We start from the raw sequence: 20,357 nt of genomic DNA, 5'->3' as shown, positions 1-20,357 counted from the left end.
CTAGCAGCTTGGTTCAATGGTTACTTGTGTGACCTCAGGCAGAAGGCTAGAGGTTTGGAACGGAAATGGCATTGTTCCAAATTAGGAGGTGTTACGCCTTGTGTGGCAGGATGCTGTTTTAGATTATAAGCATGCACTACTGGCCACAAAGCAGGCCTATTACTCTGATTTGATCAGTAAAAACAAACATTAACTCACGGTAGCATTTCTTAATCACGGGCAGCCACCTGTTAGTCGTTCTCCCTTTTCAGCGCAGGATTTCTTGGATTATTTTGAGAAGAAAATAGAAGATATTAGGCTGAGCATATCTCAGCATGCCTCAGCCTAACCATTAAAACCTGCTGTGGATGTGGGCGTCACCACTGAGGTGTTACCTAGATTGACAAAATTTAATAGTATTTCATTAGGCGTGCTGACGAAACTTGTGGCATCTACAAAAAGCACAACCTGTTATTTGATTCCATACCAACAAAACTGTTTAAGGACCTGTGGCCCACTCTTGAGCCGACTGTGCTGGAAATGATCACTCTATCATTAACCTCTGGATCCGTTCTGAAATGTTTTAAATCTGCAGTGTTTAAACCATTACTTAAGAAATCTAATCTTGACCCTAGTGTATTGAAAAATTACAGGCCGATATCAAATCTCTCATTCTGTTCCAAAATTTTAGAAAAGATGGTTTCATGGCAGCTCATAGACCACCTCACAAAGAATGATTTTTTTGAGCCGCTGTAGTCTGCTTTTAGGAAATATCACTCCACAGAGACAGCGCTCACTAAAGTAGTGAATGATCTTCTGCAAGCAATGGACTCAGACACCACTACGGTTTTGGTGTTAGATCTCAGTGCTGCGTTTGATACCTTGGCTCATCATATTTTGCTCGATAGGTTGGAGAGTTTTGGGGATTACTGGAAGTGCCCTTGCCTGGTTGACGTCATATCTGTCCAGTCGTTCTCAATGTGTCTTGTATAATGGCACTACCTCCGACCTTGGTGACATGAGATTTGGGGTTCCACAGGGATCTGTTTTAGGCCCCTTGCTTTTCTTCCTGTATGTGGCACCCCTTGGGCGTATACTGTGGAGTTTTGGGATTGCCTTTCATTGTTACGCTGATGATACTCAGTTGTACATGCCGATAACTGTGGGAAATCTCACTCCCATAAAATCCCTGGAGGACTCTTCTATCAGTGAGAAGTTGGATGTCTAGTAACTTCCTACTAAGACTGAAATGATGGTTCTTGGTCCAGCGAAACATCTGCATCAGTTTGACCAGCTGGCGCTCAGCCTGGGTTCATGTGTCATACATCATACGAACAAAATAAGGAACCTTGGGGTGATTTTTGATCCCAGTTGTCCTTTGACCTCCACACCAGGGATGTTACTAGGACCGCTTTTATTCCATCTGCGAAATATAGCGAGGATCCACTCCATCCTGTCTATGGCTGATGCTGAGACCCTGATTCATGCTTTTGTTTCTTCTAGACTAGATTTTTGTAATGTTCTATTTTCAGGGTTACCGCAGTCCAGCATCAGGGGTCTTCACCTGGTTCAGAACGCTGCCTCCAGACTTCTGACACGTAGCAGAAGGTCTGAACATATCACACCCATTTTGGCATCTTTCCACTGGCTCCCTGTCTCTGTGAGAGCAGATTTTAAGGTTTTGTTATTGACTTATAAGGTTGTTCATGGACTGGCGCCATCTTATCTGGCTGATCTGGTGGAACTCTACATGCCGGCCTGGCTTTGCGGTCGCAGGATGTGGGACTTCTCTGTGTTCCCAGGGTGAAGAAGTAGTCAGCAGGTCAAAAGAGCCTTTTCGTATCATGCACCACCCTGTGGAACAGTCGTCCTGCGACCATGAGGCATTCGGAGTCCGTGGACATTTTTAAGTCAAGACTGAAAACCTATTTTATTCTCTTTCTTATGAATAGTTTTTATTTTTTTTATCTGTTTTATTCTTTTACTTCTGTTTTTAATTATGTATTTGAATTTTTTTATTCATTTTTAATATTTATTTAAATTTTATGTTGAATTGTTTCATGTAAGGCGCCTTGAGACTTCTTTTGCTGTAATTAAGCTAATTAAATTGAAAATTGGTAAATTGAAATAAAAGCGAATAAATTGCTATACATGTCTGACCCCGGCTGTGGGAGTCCTTGTTTGCACAGACGGAATATGTTGTGCTGTGTTGAAGAAGAGGTTGTGATTCGTGCGATTTACTGCTTGTTAGTCAGTCAGGTGAACTGACTGACTCAGTTTTTTGGCCATACACTGAAGTCTACAGTGATGGGACTGACACCACTATGTGTTCATCCACTTAAAGCTACAGCCTTCGCATTTGCGAATCTCTATTTCCTTGAGGTATTTAGAGGCTCTGGAAATCCTCACTTTTTTTTCTTTTAAACAGGTCCATGATAAATTTTCTCTTTTTGGAAACTTGCAGTTTCAAGTTGAATTTTGGGTTTAGGGATAGAACTTGGATTAACTGCTGAAGAGCACAGTCCAGCTGTACCGACATCCCAGTGCCATCATTGCCATCTGTGGCGACTGGAGGATACCTTAGCCACAGACTTTTGGACAATGTTTGTGACTCGGAGACAGACCTGGTTCTTTACACATACCAGAAGATTGGTGGCACTGGGGCTACTCTTAACCTATCCAAGACATTCCATCAAAAATTGTACCTGGTCAACAGTAACATAGTTTACTAAAGAGTGTGTCGACATTAGTATTAGCTATTACATACCTGTCTTTCTCTCCTCTCTTCCTCTGGTTTGACAACATGATGTCCCTTGTGTCCATGCTGACAACACATTTTGCATACACACTCATGGTCCTCGTGGCAAAACAGATCCAAGGGTAGACTGTGTTGTGAACAGGTCCTGGGGGGCACAGGGGAAAGCTGAGGGTAGAGACTGCCCTGTCGCAGACAAGCCCCCACTGGCTTGGTGGCCGGTAGGACCTCCAGGTAGGCAGGCACTGATGTTGGGGCAGATGAGGCAGATGTGTAGCGGCTTTCCCTGAGGCTGCTGGTTCTCAGTTTCTCCATGGCCTCCACTAGGACTGTGCTCTTTGCCAGTGGAGGTCGGGGGTTAAAGACTTGCCGACACTGGGGACAGGTGTACTCACCTTTGGCATCTCCTCTGTCCCAGTGGTTTTGGATGCAAGCTAAACAGTATGAATGTCCGCAGGGTAGAGTGGCTGGGTCCGTCAGGGTTTCCAAACAGACTGGACAAACAAAGGTGTTCTCGTCAGACCACGCAGAAGCCATGCTGGATATGACAAAAAGTAGGAGAGCTAGGTTTGCTGGTAAGCAGTCTTGGGCTATGGTCAACCACAAATTTCTCTGTTTTGTGTCAGACACCAAACAAAGCATGAAGCTAGTCAAAGAAGGTAGAATAGCAAGACTGGTTAGTCATGACGCAGTGCTCAGGGTGTGGCTGGTAAAACAGGTAAAACAAGAAGGTTTTTCCCTTGTGTCATAGTGGTTTCGTCACATCATGAATGGTCAAACCATGTGTTACCAAGTGACATATGCTTTTGTGCTTCTGGTGGGGTTCGAACACTGGATTTCGACACTTATCTCAAGACCAGTACACTACCATGTCAGTCAAAGGGAATTCCCCCTGTTAGCCAAGATAGTAGGAACATATTTCAATCTGGATTTCACTTTGCTGTACAAGGAAGAACACAGTGGCCAGAAAAAGACACACTTGTAAAAATCATTTACAGTAGAACTACTTTCAGATTTTGTTCAAGCTGCAGTTTGATTGTGGAGACTATATTGTAGACGCCATTTAACAATAAGGCACAACACAAGATAGAATTAAAATATAAAAAACAGGAAAAGAAAAATGTTCCAGAAGGTGTTTCAGTTCTTCATAATACATGGAGAGATTTATAAATGAAGCTTTGTAGGAACTGAATTTCTCTTCATTTGAACAGAGCAATAAAGATTTTCACAGTATGTTTCAGCGATGTGTTAAATTGCAAATGGGTTCATTACTTGAAGCTTCATCTGAACACTAGTGGCATCTTGTGGTCAAGAGATGAATGCGCATCGCAGTGTCCTCATCGTTTATTAAAATTATTAATTTCAGCATCGTAAACATTTTTGCTTTAAAGGAAAGCCAGCCTAATGCCGGATTAGATTTTTAGCAGTCAGGGTTTGTCCGAAATGAATCGACAGTCTCCCGAAGCAAGGTCGATGCAGATGAGGCTTCATGGTGATACGTGTGTCGATACATAGTGGTTCGGGTCATCACGTTTCGAAACTGTGACGTCGTCAGAGAGAGCCGGCGTCACCGTTAGCTTTTTCCGGAGTGCGACACCGGATAAAGGTGAGCGTTAGCCACACAAAAAAAACATGATTTTCTGTTAAAAAGTGATAAGTATTTTGTGGGATTCTACAAGTTTGTGTTAAACACGATAAATTGTAGACTCAGGAAATCACTGACAGAACGCTGCAGTATGGCGTTTTAATGCTAGTCGGCTAATCAGTTTGTTGAAATTTACGACAAAAATGTCAACACCAAGTTTACAGTTTAGGGATTAGTGAAGAAACACTGGAAGTGATAACTTCGTGTCAGTGGTGTCATTTTTAATTCTTATTTTAACTTTGGATGTGTGTTATGTACTAATTGTATATTAGTATTACTACGGTTTTAATTATTATGGATTTTAACGTTTGATGTGTGCTTTTATGTACTATTTGTACAAACTTTTTAATTACACAGCAAAATGTTATGTAGGTTTTTGCTAAGTGAAAGTAACCTTTGGTTTTTGTTTTGTTTAATCATACAAACAAAACATTAATGAAAGCAAAACTACCCTCGCTTATTTCCAATGCAGTCCTGAGTGTGATTTAGGGAAGCTTAAATAAATTGCTACTTTAGCTGTACTAGGTTAAAAGTAAAAGATTCATTTGAAGGGTTCATGTTTTACAAATTAAGTAGGTATGTGACAAATAAATAAATAAATAAAATCAAAGGAAGTGTAATAGAAATAGTTGGAAAGAGCTTAAAGAGACCTCCAAAATGGTGTTTAAATATTTGTTCCATGTCAAATATGAAGAAAGTTATGAGTATTTGAAGAGCAGACGATCTTGGTAATTTACGCCTTTGTTCTTAGGAAAAACAACAGAAAGCTGTGACCAGTTTCTCATAATTTACACTTCAAAATGATGGTACTCTGTCAAACCCAGTTATTATCCCATTTAAACGTGTGATACACCATTTAAACACTGTTTTCTTTCAGTAGTTTCTAAATGCAAATTCAGCATTACTGCCTGGAAAGTCTCCCAGGCGAGGTACAGCTGATACATCCACAACAGCGTATCCCATATTTAAGTCATACACTGCTACATAAATGTATAGGGCCACTGAGCTTTTTAAGATTTAAGGCATATAAAGAATTTTCATTGGCACCACTAGCCTTTAAATAATAGATTCAGAATATGACATTGCCCATATGTTCAAAATTTGCATTGTCTATGACAAAGAAAAAAAAAATTAAGAGCAGACGACTTTAAAATGCTTATGCCACACATACAGTTTATGTTAGCAATATCACAGATCATGTAGGGGCTTCTCTAGTCTTGTGGAGGGATATTAGGAAGCAGATGGTGACAGCCAATCAGAGTAGATATGGATGGTGACGTCTGCTGGGTGGTCTCTTTGGCTGGTAATCCAACATGGTGGAAAACGCTCCAAAACTGCTGTGTTTGTGTGTAAATCTAACATGTTTCTCATATATTGCGTAAAAGCGAGCGAGAAATACAACTTCTGTATCCAAAACCTTTTTTTTGTGACCAGATAACACCTCTGAAGTAACTTACAACATCTCAGGGACATCAGCATGCACGCTACGTGTGCGCGCATCACCCGAGGTCAAAGGTAACTTCCAGTCTTTTCAAAAGCTCATGGATGCTCATGCACACACCAGCTCCTGTAGATGGTGTTAAAATGAAAATATTTGTTATGGAATTTCTCCCCCGGGTAAATATGTTCTGTTCATTAAAATGAGCTGTAATTTTGAAACATGTTTAAAAAAAAATAATAAAACCTACATAATGTTTGGATGTCAGTTGAAACTAAACTTTGTCAATTTAATGACATTTGGGTGGCCCTATAGCTTTAAAAGGCAGATGTTAAAGTTTGTAGGGAAAAAAGTCCTGGTTTCTGAGCCTGTTGCTTTCGTTGGTAAGGAACTGCTGCTTGCTGTGACCCTCTCATAAGGGAGGAGCATCTCTGGCACAGACTTTGTTAATGAGTTTCATATATACAGTCTGTGGTTTCACATACCGACTTCTGCAGTGTATGATGCATAATTCTAAGTCTTTACAGGAATACATTTAGTAGGGTAGTTTTTACAAGCACAGTCACACAGTTGTGGGACTTACATATAACTGAAAGATTTGCACAGTGTCACCACATTTCAGCCCCCCCAAATTAAATGATGCATTACACCCATAGACTGGTTACACCACTTGGGTGTGGGCAAATGTTAAAAATATGACTCACTTGTGTGTGCTGATGCTTTTCAGTAGAAATCCCCGAGCTGCTCCTTAGAGTGATGAGTCAACTTTTTTTAGTCTTGTAGGATTGAAGCTAAATTGAACAAACTGTTACAAGTTTGTCCAACTCTCTGTGTGACAGGTTAACAAACAAATGAAGATTTTTGACTAATTGTCTGATACCCTTCACCTTTGCAGATGGAAATGTGGCATTTAAGGTTCAGACAGGCAGTAATGTAATCACATGCAGGTGCAGTCAGTTAAAGGGCAAAATGCAGTCTGTGGGTTTTGTAACCATGTGTGTTTGTCACTTTCTTCCTGCAGAGTGATGAAGGCTTCTTTGACCCAAACATGGCCTTGCTTTATAAGATTGCTGCTGCTAGGAAAACAAGACTTCCAGGCTCACATATTCACTGCAAATACTGCTGGTGGATGGCACAGTGCTAAAGCTGTAAAAGAAAGAAGAGGTGAAAGAAACTGTAGTGCTGGAAGCACTGAGGGCTCGTTCTCATCTACAGAGACTATGTGTGCTTCCTTGCAACTGTGTCTTTTAAAACTGGACCGCAGTGATCATCAGCAGAGAGAGGCTACGTTTTACAACAGCACTGCCAAAGCTATTTTGTCCAACAGTTTCAATCTGTCTTGGTTTTCACCATCTGCTAAAAACAACCTGGCTGTTCCTCAGTCGTGCAATTCAGTGGAAGTGTTATCAGATCTAAGGAAGTGCCATGAGCATTTAATGAGCAGAACCTGCCTTCAACACTGGAAAAATCCTCAGGACACAAGCCTCTCTTCACTCTGGTTCTCCAATAAGAGGCAATCTAAACTTTTTCAAAGCTGTTTAGCCTGCAGTCAGCACTTCATCAGGCCTTTGAGCACTTCAGCACGCAAATTATGGGTTTTTAACCACTTTCACATGAGCTTTGTACCATCCATCCACATTTTGCCACAGTCTAGAGCTGCCCATCAAACACCCTCTTACCAGGCAACACCCTTTAGGGACATCCTGTCCCTGGAGAATGAAATGAGGTGTCGACAGGCCCTGCGGCCCAACCTGAAACTGTATGAGTTGAACATGACAAATGGGGCAGTTCAGAGGCAGGGAAAGGACAAAAACTGGGCTTCCATCTTGGTTTCTCTCTGCTCTTTGGACGGGGACCCAGCCTTTCTCTTCACACTGCGCTCTAGCACCTTGAAAGGCAGGCACAAGGGACATGTCAGGTCTGAAACACAAACACACTGCTCTTAAACATGTTTTTGTTCTGCCACACATTGCACATCATTGCCGCTAAAGTTTGTCACGGTATTCATTACCTTTATAGTTTTTCCTGTGAAGAAATAGACACGTGGTGATAATGTAGTCACCTTGAGGGAGCTATTAAAATAATTTTTATGGAAATAAAACAGTGCCAAACAGGATGTGGTTTCTCCTTTGTTTACAGCTTTGCTGGAGGTAAGAAGGATCCGTCAGACAGTGACGTGGTGGCCACAGCGCTGAGGGAGGCCTGGGAAGAGATTGGCATTAATGTGGCAACAGAAAGCGTCTGGGGTGTCTTCAGGCCTCTAATTGATGGATCGGTGAGAGGAAACTTTTTCTTTGAAAGTGAAAAGGTAAACTAATAAAGTGATGAATAGAATCGATTATACAACCCCTGGCAATAATTATGGAATCACCGGCCTCAGAGGATGTTCATTCAGTTGTTTAATTTTGTAGAAAAAAAGCAGATCACAGACATGACACAAAACTAAAGTCATTTCAAATGGCAACTTTCTGGCTTTAAGAAACACTATAAGAAATCAGGAAAAATAATTGTGGCAGTCAGTAACGGTTACTTTTTTAGACCAAGCAGAGGGAAAAAAATATGGAATCACTCAATTCTGAGGAATAAATTATGGAATCACCCTGTAAATTTTCATCCCCAAAACTAACACCTGCATCAAATTAGATCTGCTTATTAGTCTGCATCTAAAAAGGAGTGATCACACCTTGGAGAGCTGTTGCACCAAGTGGACTGACATGAATCATGGCTCCAACACGAGAGATGTCAATTGAAACAAAGGAGAGGATTATCAAACTCTTAAAAGAGGGTAAATCATCACACAATGTTGCAAAAGATGTTGGTTGTTCAGTCAGCTTTGTCTAAACTCTGGACCAAATACAAACAACATGGAAAAGTTGTTACAGACAAACATACTGGTAGACCAAGGAAGACATCAAAGCGTCAAGACAGAAAACTTAAAAGCAATATGTCTCAAAAATCGAAAATGCACAACAAAACAAATGAGGAACGAATGGGAGGAAACTGGAGTCAACGTCTGTGACCGAACTGTAAGAAACCGCCTAACGGAAATGGGATTTACATACAGAAAAGCTAAACGAAAGCCATCATTAACACCTAAACAGAAAAAAACAAGGTTACAATGGGCTAAGGAAAAGCAATCGTGGACTGTAGATGACTGGATGAGTCATATTCAGTGATGAATCTCGAATCTGCATTGGGCAAGGTGATGATGCTGGAACTTTTGTTTGGTTTATAAAGATGACTCCCTGAAGAGAACATGTAAATTTCCACAGTCATTGATGATATGGGGCTACATGTCAGGTAAAGGCACTGGGGAGATGGCTGTCATTACATCATCAATAAATGCACAGGTTTATGTTGATATTTTGGACACTTTTCTTATCCCATCAATTGAAAGGATGTTTGGGGATGATGAAATCATTTTTCAAGATGATAATGCGTCTTGCCATAGAGCAAAAACTGTGAAAACATTCCTTGCAAAAAGACACATAGAGTCAATGTCATGGCCTGCAAATAGTCCGGATCTTAATCCAATTGAAAATCTTTGGTGGAAGTTGAAGAAAATGGTCCATGACAAGGCTCCAACCTGCAAAGCTGATCTGGCAACAGCAATCAGAGAAAGTTGGAGCCAGATTGATGAAGAGTACTATTTGTCACTCATTAAGTCCATGCCTCAGAGACTGCAAGCTGTTAAAAAAGCCAGAGGTGGTGCAACAAAATACTAGTGATGTGTTGTTGCCTTTGTGTGAGGATGGGTGGAGTCACTTGTCGTTTTTTCTTTGCAAGGAAATGGCGGAACGACTGGAACAGCGTGACTGCATCAAATTTTGCCGCAAACTGGGCGACAGCCAGGTGGAAACCATTTGGATTATTCAGATGGGTTTCGGTGACGATCCTCTGGGCATCACACAGATTAAGGAGCGGTACAACCGGTTTAAAGACGTCCGCACAACGGTGGAGAGCACGCCGTGCTCCGATCGGCATCAACACGCTGAAACGACCGGATCATTTCCAAAATGAACGCTGTGCTGATGTGGGACCGCCGTGTGATTATCCGAGAAACTGCGGAAGAGGTGGACATCAGCACTTTTTCGGCACATTTCACTGTGAAAGAAGATTTTGCCATGAAAAGAGTGGCGGCAAAATTCATCGGCTCGATGCTGAACGCGCAGCAACAGCGCCTGCGTGATGAACCCTCACAGGACATGTTGTAACATGCCCTGACATGTCCAGCTTGTCCACAATTTCTCGGATAGTCACACGACTGAAAAGCCACCGAAAGCCGTCTGAATCGTCCGAGTGGTTGACGAGCTGGGCATGTTACATGTCCTGTGAGACTTCAACACGGAGGCGCTGTTGCTGCGCCAGCAGCTTCGTGCCGATGAATTTCGCCGCCACTCTTTCCAAGACAAAATTTTCTTTCACAGTGGAATGTGCCGAAAAAGTGCTGATGTCCACCTCTTCCGCAATTTCTCGGATAATCACACGACGGTCCCACATCACCACAGCGTTCACTTTGGAAATGATCTGGTCGTTTCAGCGTGTTGATGCCGATCGGAGCGCGGCACGCCCTCCACCGTTGTGCGGCCGTCTTTAAACCGGTTGTACCGCTCCTTAATCTGTGTGATGCCCAGAGGATCGTCACCGAAAGCCATCTGAATAATCCGAATGGTTTCCACCTGGCTATTGCTCAGTTTGTGGCAAAATCTGATGCAGTCGTGCTGCTCCAGTCGTTCCGCCATTTCCTTGAAATGAAAATCCGCTGAGCGCACTGCATATGTCCTCACACAAAGGCTGCTTACAAGCAAATGACGCAACCAACAAGCGTGAAAAAAATCACGCATACGCACAATGGTTCAAGGTTGGCTCATGCAAGCACACGTGATTCAAATCCATCAGGTTTTTGAAAAAATAAATAGGTTGGATACTTTTCTAATAGACTTTGTATATATATATATATATATATATATATATATATATATATATATATATATATATATAAACAAAGTATGGGAAAATAATTGCAAATATCCATTAATCATTGTCAGTCATTTCGGCTTATCTGCAGAGCTCTGATCCTGTGATCAGTTTTCATCCTCAGGTGCGGCCCTACACACGTGAGTCAAAACACCTGTGAAACACTTTTCTTAAAGAACTAAATAATTTTAAAGTGCTTTTTAGATTAAGATATAGCTTAACAGTCATGGAAATATTCCTAAATTGTATTTCTGTTTTCTGAACCAGCAGACATTTGTACTTCACAACCTTTAGTCTTGTTGTATGTAGGTTTGGGTATCCTGCTGGCCTCTACTGGTGGTTGGCTCTCACTGCGGTATTGTATCACTTCCTGTTCCGGAGCACAGCGGTGTTTTTCTGTATCTGTTAGCTGTTTAATCTGCGCAGTTAGATTGATCTAGTTATCTAGATTACGATTTGTTTCCCAGTATAATCTTTACGTGCCTTAACTAAAGCACTCCTTCTGCTGAATCACCTCTAAATTATTTACACATTATTCACTTTGCGTGTTTTTAGGAATCCACTAGCTTAGCATAGCTACTAGCTCTTAGCCGATTTAGCATGGCGGCTTCTGTCTCTCCCGCACTTTTCTGCTCTGGGTGTGAAATGTTTAGTTATTCCTCGGCCTCCTTTAGCAGTAACGGTACTTGTAATAAGTGTAGCTTATTCGTAGCTTTGGAGGCCAGGCTGGGCGAATTGGAGACTCGGCTCCGCACCGTGGAAAATTCTACAGCTAGCCAGGCCCCTGTAGTCGGTGCGGACCAAGGTAGCTTAGCCGCCGTTAGTTACCCCCTGGCAGATCCCGAGCAGCCGGGAAAGCAGGCCGACTGGGTGACTGTGAGGAGGAAGCGTAGCCCTAAACAGAAGCCCCGTGTACACCGCCAACCTGTTCACATCTCTAACCGTTTTTCCCCACTCGACGACACACCCGCCGAGGACCAAACTCTGGTTATTGGCGACTCTGTTTTGAGAAATGTGAAGTTAGCGACACCAGCAACCATAGTCAATTGTCTTCCGGGGGCCAGAGCAGGCGACATTGAAGGAAATTTGAAACTGCTGGCTAAGGCTAAGCGTAAATTTGGTAAGATTGTAATTCACGTCGGCAGTAATGACACCCGGTTACGCCAATCGGAGGTCACTAAAATTAACATTAAATCGGTGTGTAACTTTGCAAAAACAATGTCGGAGTCTGTAGTTTTCTCTGGGCCCCTCCCCAATCAGACCGGGAGTGACATGTTTAGCCGCATGTTCTCCTTGAATTGCTGGCTGTCTGAGTGGTGTCCAAAAAATGAGGTGGGCTTCATAGATAATTGGCAAAGCTTCTGGGGAAAACCTGGTCTTGTTAGGAGAGACGGCATCCATCCCACTTTGGATGGAGCAGCTCTCATTTCTAGAAATCTGGCCAATTTTCTTAAATCCTCCAAACCGTGACTATCCAGGGTTGGGACCAGGAAGCAGAGTTGTAGTCTTACACACCTCTCTGCAGCTTCTCTCCCCCTGCCATCCCCTCACTACCCCATCCCCGTAGAGACGGTGCCTGCTCCCAGACTACCAATAACCAGCAAAAATCTATTTAAGCATAAAAATTCAAAAAGAAAAAATAATATAGCACCTTCAGACTAAAACAGTTAAATGTGGTCTATTAAACATTAGGTCTCTCTCTTCTAAGTCCCTGTTGGTAAATGATATAATAATTGATCAACATATTGATTTATTCTGCCTTACAGAAACCTGGTTACAGGAGGATGAATATGTTAGTTTAAATGAGTCAACACCCCCGAGTCACACTAACTGTCAGAATGCTCGTAGCACGGGCCGGGGAGGAGGATTAGCAGCAATCTTCCATTCCAGCTTATTAATTAATCAAAAACCCAGGCAGAGCTTTAATTCATTTGAAAGCTTGACTCTTAGTCTTGTCCATCCAAATTGGAAGTCCCAAAAAACAGTTTTATTTGTTATTATCTATCGTCCACCTGGTCGTTACTGTGAGTTTCTCTGTGAATTTTCAGACATTTTGTCTGACTTGGTGCTTAGCTCAGATAAGATAATTATAGTGGGCGATTTTAACATCCACACAGATGCTGAGAATGACAGCCTCAACACTGCATTTAATCTATTATTAAACTCTATTGGCTTTGCTCAAAAAGTAAATGAGTCCACCCACCACTTTAATCATATCTTAGATCTTGTTCTGACTTATGGTATGGAAATTGAAGACTTAACAGTATTCCCTGAAAACTCCCTTCTGTCTGATCATTTCTTAATAACATTTACATTTACTCTGATGGACTACCCAGCAGTGGGGAATAAGTTTCATTACACTAGAAGTCTTTCAGAAAGCGCTGTAACTAGGTTTAAGGATATGATTCCTTCTTTATGTTCTCTATGCCATATGCCAACACAGTGCAGAGTAGCTACCTAAACTCTGTAAGTGAGATAGAGTATCTCGTCAATAGTTTTACATCCTCATTGAAGACAACTTTGGATGCTGTAGCTCCTCTAAAAAAGAGAGCTTTAAATCAGAACTGCCTGACTCCGTGGTATAACTCACAAACTCGTAGCTTAAAGCAGATAACCCGTAAATTGGAGAGGAAATGGCGTCTCACTAATTTAGAAGCTCTTCACTTAGCCTGGAAAAAGTCTGTTGCTCTATAAAAAAGCCCTCCGTAAAGCTAGGACATCTTTCTACTCATCACTAATTGAAGAAAATAAGAACAACCCCAGGTTTCTTTTCAGCACTGTAGCCAGGCTGACAAAGAGTCAGAGCTCTATTGAGCTGAGTATTCCATTAACTTTAACTAGTAATGACTTCATGACTTTCTTTGCTAACAAAATTTTAACTATTAGAGAAAAAATTACTCATAACCATCCCAAAGACGTATTGTTATCTTTGGCTGCTTTCAGTGATGCCGGTATTTGGTTAGACTCTTTCTCTCCGATTGTTCTGTCTGAGTTATCTTCATTAGTTACTTCATCCAAACCATCAACATGTTTATTAGACCCCATTCCTACCAGGCTGCTCAAGGAAGCCCTACCATTATTTAATGCTTCAATCTTAAATATGATCAATCTATCTTTGTTAGTTGGCTATGTACCACAGGCTTTTAAGGTGGCAGTAATTAAACCATTACTTAAAAAGCCATCACTTGACCCAGCTATCTTAGCTAATTATAGGCCAATCTCCAACCTTCCTTTTCTCTCAAAAATTCTTGAAAGGGTAGTTGTAAAACAGCTAACTGATCATCTGCAGAGGAATGGTCTATTTGAAGAGTTTCAGTCAGGTTTTAGAATTCATCATAGTACAGAAACAGCATTAGTGAAGGTTACAAATGATCTTCTTATGGCCTCGGACAGTGGACTCATCTCTGTGCTTGTTCTGTTAGACCTCAGTGCTGCTTTTGATACTGTTGACCATAAAATTTTATTACAGAGATTAGAGCATGCCATAGGTATTAAAGGCACCGCGCTGTGGTGGTTTGAATCATATTTGTCTAATAGATTACAATTTGTTCATGTAAATGGGGAATCTTCTTCACAGACTAAAGTTAATTATGGAGTTCCACAAGGTTCTGTGCTAGGACCAATTTTATTCACTTTATACATGCTTCCCTTAGGCAGTATTATTAGATGGTATTGCTTAAATTTTCATTGTTACGCAGATGATACCCAGCTTTATCTATCCATGAAGCCAGAGGACACACAACAATTAGCTAAACTGCAGGATTGTCTTACAGACATAAAGACATGGATGACCTCTAATTTCCTGCTTTTAAACTCAGATAAAACTGAGGTTATTGTACTTGGCCCCACAAATCTTAGAAACATGGTGTCTAACCAGATCCTTACTCTGGATGGCATTACCCTGACCTCTAGTAATACTGTGAGAAATCTTGGAGTCATTTTTGATCAGGATATGTCATTCAAAGCGCATATTAAACAAATATGTAGGACTGCTTTTTTGCATTTACGCAATATCTCTAAAATCAGAAAGGTCTTGTCTCAGAGTGATGCTGAAAAACTAATTCATGCATTTATTTCCTCTAGGCTGGACTATTGTAATTCATTATTATCAGGTTGTCCTAAAAGTTCCCTAAAAAGCCTTCAGTTAATTCAAAATGCTGCAGCTAGAGTACTGACGGGGACTAGAAGGAGAGAGCATATCTCACCCATATTGGCCTCTCTTCATTGGCTTCCTGTTAATTCTAGAATAGAATTTAAAATTCTTCTTCTTACTTATAAGGTTTTGAATAATCAGGTCCCATCTTATCTTAGGGACCTCGTAGTACCATATCACCCCAATAGAGCGCTTCGCTCTCAGACTGCAGGCTTACTTGTAGTTCCTAGGGTTTGTAAGAGTAGAATGGGAGGCAGAGCCTTCAGCTTTCAGGCTCCTCTCCTGTGGAACCAGCTCCCAATTCAGATGAGGGAGACAGACAGCCTCTCTACTTTTAAGATTAGGCTTAAAACTTTCCTTTTTGCTAAAGCTTATAGTTAGGGCTGGATCAGGTGACCCTGAACCATCCCTTAGTTATGCTGCTATAGACGTAGACTGCTGGGGGGTTCCCATGATGCACTGTTTCTTTCTCTTTTTGCTCTGTATGCACCACTCTGCATTTAATCATTAGTGATCGATCTCTGCTCCCCTCCACAGCATGTCTTTTTCCTGGTTCTCTCCCTCAGCCCCAACCAGTCCCAGCAGAAGACTGCCCCTCCCTGAGCCTGGTTCTGCTGGAGGTTTCTTCCTGTTAAAAGGGAGTTTTTCCTTCCCACTGTAGCCAAGTGCTTGCTCACAGGGGGTCGTTTTGACCGTTGGGGTTTTACATAATTATTGTATGGCCTTGCCTTACAATATAAAGCGCCTTGGGGCAACTGTTTGTTGTGATTTGGCGCTATATAAAAAAATTGATTGATTGATTGATTGATTGAGCAGGGGGACCTTGCTGCCCTGCAGGTTTTTAAACCATGACAGCATCTTGTGTTACTAATATAATCTTTGTGACTGTGGTCCCAGCTCTCTTCAGGTCATTGACCAGGTCCTCCTGTGTAGTTCTGAACTTTCCCAGAATCATCCTTTCCCAACAAAGTGAGATCTTGCATGGAATCCCAGACCGAGGGAGACTGACAGTCATCTTGTGTTTCTTCCACTTTCTAATAAATAATCATAACAGTTGTCTTCTGCCAAGCTGATTGCCTGTTGTCCTGTAGTCCATCCCAGCCTTGTGCAGGTCTACAGTTTTGTCCCTGGTGTCCTTAGACAGCTCTTTGGTCTTGCCTGTGGTGGACAGGTTGGAGTGTGATCGATTGAGTGTGTGAACAGGTGTCTTTTATGCAGGTAACAAGTTCAAACAGGTGCAATTAATACAGGTAAAGAGTGCAGAATAAGAGGGCTTCTTAAAGAAAAATTAACAGGTTTGTGTGAGCCAGAATTCATGCTGGTTGGTAGGTGTTCAAATACTTATTTGCACCAGTAACATACAAATAAATTATTAAAAAATCATACATTGTCATTTCCGGATTGTTTTTTTTTTTTTTTTAGATTATGTCTCTCACAGTGGACATGCACCTAAGATGAAAATTTCAGAACCCTCCATGAATTATAAGTGGGAGAACTTGCAAAATTGCAGGGTGTTCAAATACTTATTTTCCTCACTGTATTACACTTTAGTCAGGCCTTTAAAATACTTTGTGGACTCTTGCTGTAATATGTTGTCAGTGGTTGAGATAGTTGCTGTAGGCATCTAAAAATGCTCATAATCGAGTGAAACCTGATGGAAATCTCTTTGTGGTGTGTCGGTGATGTATGTATGTATGTATGTATGTGCAAAATAAAACAAAACACTACTCCAGATATGTTTTTGACGAGAATATAACATCATAACTTTATTACAAGCTCAAACGATGTTGCGTGATAAAGGCCTTTTAATAATAACTCACCGAAAGAAATAATGGCAAAACTCACATGTAAGTAAAAAACAAAAAATAAAAAAATGATTAATTGAAAAAATAATCAACTGATTAATCGATTACTAAAATAATCGTTAGTTGCAGCCCTAGTTTGTTTTACGAGTGAGAGCATTTTACCGATTAAATGTGAATAAGCCAGTTTTGAGTTTCTCAGTGCGCATGTGTTTTCAAAACGGGTGACAGTGCTACTTTGTGCACAGCAGAACAACGTCAGTTGCTTTAAGCCCTAATTTTGTATTTTATTGACTGTACGGCCAGCAACACAAAGACAAAGAATTTTTATTTGACAGTTTGAAGTGAGTTTTCTTTGTTTCAGAGGGCTTCATACCCATTAAAATTCACTAGAATATACAAAATTTAACTTGCTCTTTTAAAAAATTTCTGGGGGAGATCCCCCAGACCCCCCCATAATCAGTACTGTGTTTTTACTTGATAGTTTGAAGTGAGTTTTTTTGTTTGTTTGTTTGTTTCAGAGGGCTTCATACCTATTAAAATTCACCAGAATATACAAAATTTGACTTGCTCTTTTAAAAATGTTCTGGGGGAGCACCCCCAGATCCTCCAGAATCAAGACTACACCCTGCCCCCCACCACCCTTTCATGTACCTTTAAGTTCAGGTTTTGCATTCTTTTTATGCTTTGTCTCTCTCTCTCCTTAGAGGCTATTTAGAATAGATTTGTATACTGTATAATGTATTTATTGAGGAAACTGTGTGCCTCCACTAGCCACATTTTAGGGAATTGCTGGCATTGATTTTTGCCAGGAAAAAAATTCAGTCAGATGAAAATTTATTGATTTAACCCAGGGGTAGGCAACCTGTTCCAGAAAGAGCCATGAGGGTGCAGGTTTTCTTTGCAGCCAGTGACTCCACCAGGTGATTTCACTGATTAACTGATTCCATCTGCTATAAGTGATATTAATCAGTAAAATCACCTGGTGGAGTCAGTGGCTGCAAAGAAAACCTGCACCCTCATGGCTCTTTCTGGAACAGGTTGCCTACCCCTGCTTTAACCCATGATGCAGACAGCCGTGTGCCTTTCCAAATCATGTCCAGTCAACTGAATTTACTCCAGGTGAACTCCAATTAAGCTGAAGAAACATCTCAAAGATAATGAGTGGAAAAAGGATGCACCTGAGCTCTATTTTGAGCTTCATGTTAAAAGCTATGAATACTTATGCACATGTGATTTCTTCATTTTTTGTTATTATTTTTATTCAATTTGCATAAACCTAAAAAAAAAAACTTTATCACATTGTCATTATGGGTATTGTGTGTAGAATTTTGAGGACAAAAATGAATTTGGAGCAGTGTTTCGAAACACAGGCATTGCAAAGCTTGAGAAACATTGCAAAAAAAAAAAAAAGTATTTCCAGTTTGCATTAATGAAATGTTTTGGTTTTATCCACAACCACACATTCTATCCATTCTTTAATTCTAGTTTTACTTTCCTGTTGTCCCATAGTGGGAATCACATTCTTCCCCATGGTTGCTAGCTTGGCTGCCAGTCAGGTGAAGGTGGGCACCTCATCCAGTAGGTGGCAGACATGTCTGTTGGATATTACATAGCAAAATAAAGTTGCTGTTTTCTCGATCTGGTGCATCAAAGTTTTGTGAAGTTCATCATTATGTGCTCTTTTAATTTGGTTTGGTGAGTTACAATGTAATAGCATTTATTGTTTGAGTTATTGCAGACAAGATTTGACTAACATGCACTAATCCACTCATTAGGTCCCTCATTAATATATATATATTTTCCTGTACAAGCACTAAGCTGTTACCAGCTCAGCACATTAAAGTTTTATGAAGTGTTCCATTTAGTATTAAAGTAAATGCACAGTCAGATATTTCAGTCAATGCTGTGAGTGAACAGATAAATTAGATTTTTTGTCTCATTTGTTCACTGTAATTCAAAAATGATAAATACCATTATCTTGTAACCTGCCAAATTAAATTGGAGGTGTATAATTTGGTGATCTTGTTCATTTGGTTGCTTAATTTTCAGAGCCCATTTGTATTTTGATGTTTGACCCTTGTGATCTTCTTTTGTCTCTTCACAGTCTGGATTGATGGTTGTTCCTGTGCTGGCTAACCTGGGCCCCTTAGAATCACTGTCCTTCAAGCCAAACCCTTCTGAGGTTCAGTAATCATACATTTTAAACTTCTAAACTACTTATTGGAGTTGTCACGATACTAGAATGTTAAAAGCAGTAGTGATACCCAGTAAAATACTCGATACCCTGTATTTGTTTTAATACCGGAGGAGAAGATAAAAAAGTAAGAGTTGTGTATTTGTTTTCTTTATATATATAGAGAGAGAGAGAGAGAGAGAGAGAGAGAGAGAGAGAGAGAGAGAGAGAGAGATTGGAGTAATACATCAGATGCTCAAAGTGCTTTAAAAATAATGCCTCACATTCACCCTGATGTGAGGATGCTGCCATACAAGGTGCTCACTACATACCAGGAGCAATAGGGGATTAAAGACCTTGCCCAGTGTCTTTAATGATTTTCCAGTCAGGCTGGGATTTGAACCGAGGATCTTGTGGTCTCAAGTCCAACACCTTAACCACTAGACCATCACCTCCCTTACAATAGCTGGCTCCCTGTGACTCGAAGGGCAGATTCCAACTTTTTTGCTCCTGACATATAAGGTTCTAAATGGTATCCTCGTGCCCTGTGATTGCTCGATGCAGATTTGCTCTGTATTCCCAGGGTTAAAAAGAAGTCAGCAGGTTTTAGAGCTTTTTACTGTCATGCTCCTGCACTGTGGAATAGCCTGCCTGTTAGTATCAGAAAGCCAAAATCCATTGACTCCATTTGTAGTATATTCTATATAGGTAATGGGGACCCCCCCCAAAAAGGACAACATTTTTAGGCTGTCAGAGGTTGTGCCAAAAATAAGTCCCCCCAAACATGTCTTCCTCGTAATGACAACAAAGCTCAAATACGTTACTGTGCACATCCACATGGTTTTCAGAGTTCATTAAGTGAACAGTTTTCAAACCTTTCCAACATTGATTTTCCGAGCTGTCTTGAACGCAGCATTAGTATGATAGAGGTATGTATCCACAGGTCTTAACATGTTTTAATTATCTGTGCCTTCATTAGGTGGAGGAGATCTTCACTTTGCCTTTGTCCCACTTGTGTGACTCTCAGAACCGCGGCTACACACACTTCCGCACAGGAGACAAGTACGGATACACACTGCCGGTGTTCCGTAATGGGAAGCATAGAGTGTGGGGCCTGACCGCCATCGCTCTGGACAATTCACTGAAGCTCATCATCCCACCTTGAAAAGTGCCTCGGCCAATCAAAGTTCACCTGTCACATGACTGACGGCGAAGCAAATGTGCAAGCTGAGAAAACCTGTGACTGTAGACTTCTTCCACGTTTGCTCTGAGGATTAATTTATGTTTATTTCCTGCACAATAAGGGAATCATTAATCAGCGACACCTTTCACTTAAGCGCTTTTGGAGCTTTAGCTCCAAATTTTAAATTATTTGTAAACAAATCTGTTATCCTGCTGTGTTCTTAAATAAAAAGGACAAATGTCTCATGTT

General features: G+C 41.0%; 2 protein-coding genes and 1 long non-coding RNA gene across 6 annotated transcripts in view; 1 reads left to right on the top strand and 2 right to left on the bottom strand.

Annotated features, from left to right (window-relative positions):
• Positions 1 to 3,406, bottom strand: part of ftr86 (finTRIM family, member 86) — a 17,916-nt gene extending 14,510 nt beyond the window's left edge. The window contains exon 1 of the mRNA XM_034167890.1: positions 2,747 to 3,406. Coding sequence (XP_034023781.1) covers positions 2,747 to 3,376 — 630 coding nt within the window. The 5' untranslated portion in view covers positions 3,377 to 3,406. The remainder of the gene's footprint in view (positions 1 to 2,746) is intronic.
• The window catches only part of LOC117508227, a 21,855-nt gene extending 16,078 nt beyond the window's left edge, over positions 1 to 5,777 (bottom strand). Inside the window, exon 1 of the long non-coding RNA XR_004560019.1 lies at positions 5,430 to 5,777. This is a non-coding gene — a long non-coding RNA (uncharacterized LOC117508227). The remainder of the gene's footprint in view (positions 1 to 5,429) is intronic.
• Positions 4,290 to 20,357, top strand: nudt8 (nudix (nucleoside diphosphate linked moiety X)-type motif 8). 4 transcript variants are annotated; one of them, XM_034167892.1, is made up of 6 exons: positions 4,295 to 4,340; positions 5,814 to 5,894; positions 6,839 to 7,735; positions 7,957 to 8,092; positions 18,857 to 18,934; positions 19,905 to 20,357. In XM_034167892.1, exons 2-6 carry the CDS (start codon positions 5,857 to 5,859, stop codon positions 20,088 to 20,090), a joined length of 1,335 nt encoding a protein of 444 aa, XP_034023783.1. In that variant the 5' UTR covers positions 4,295 to 4,340; positions 5,814 to 5,856; the 3' UTR covers positions 20,091 to 20,357. The 4 variants fall into 4 exon arrangements, 3 of the variants coding, with proteins under 3 accessions (XP_034023784.1, XP_034023783.1, XP_034023782.1); XM_034167893.1 differs by lacking the exon at positions 5,814 to 5,894 and having other exon boundaries at positions 4,290 to 4,340; XR_004560018.1 differs by lacking the exons at positions 4,295 to 4,340; positions 5,814 to 5,894 and adding an exon at positions 18,262 to 18,330 and having other exon boundaries at positions 6,446 to 7,735; positions 19,905 to 19,961.

This window comes from Thalassophryne amazonica, chromosome 4 (assembly GCF_902500255.1).
Source record: "Thalassophryne amazonica chromosome 4, fThaAma1.1, whole genome shotgun sequence".
Taxonomy (NCBI): Eukaryota; Metazoa; Chordata; class Actinopteri; order Batrachoidiformes; family Batrachoididae; genus Thalassophryne; species Thalassophryne amazonica.
This window is presented reverse-complemented; position numbering and strand designations above follow the sequence as displayed.

What these genes read in the sequence shown, in the direction of transcription:
- nudt8 (XM_034167891.1), top strand. Translation starts at nt 6,759, where the DNA reads ATGCAGGTGCAGTCAGTTAAAGGGCAAAATGCAGTCTGTGGGTTTTGT. An exon ending in AGGCACAAGGGACATGTCAG is followed by an intron (nt 7,736 to 7,956) that starts GTCTGAAACACA and finishes CTTTGTTTACAG; the next exon opens with CTTTGCTGGAGGTAAGAAGG. An exon ending in GGCCTCTAATTGATGGATCG is followed by an intron (nt 8,093 to 18,856) that starts GTGAGAGGAAAC and finishes GTCTCTTCACAG; the next exon opens with TCTGGATTGATGGTTGTTCC.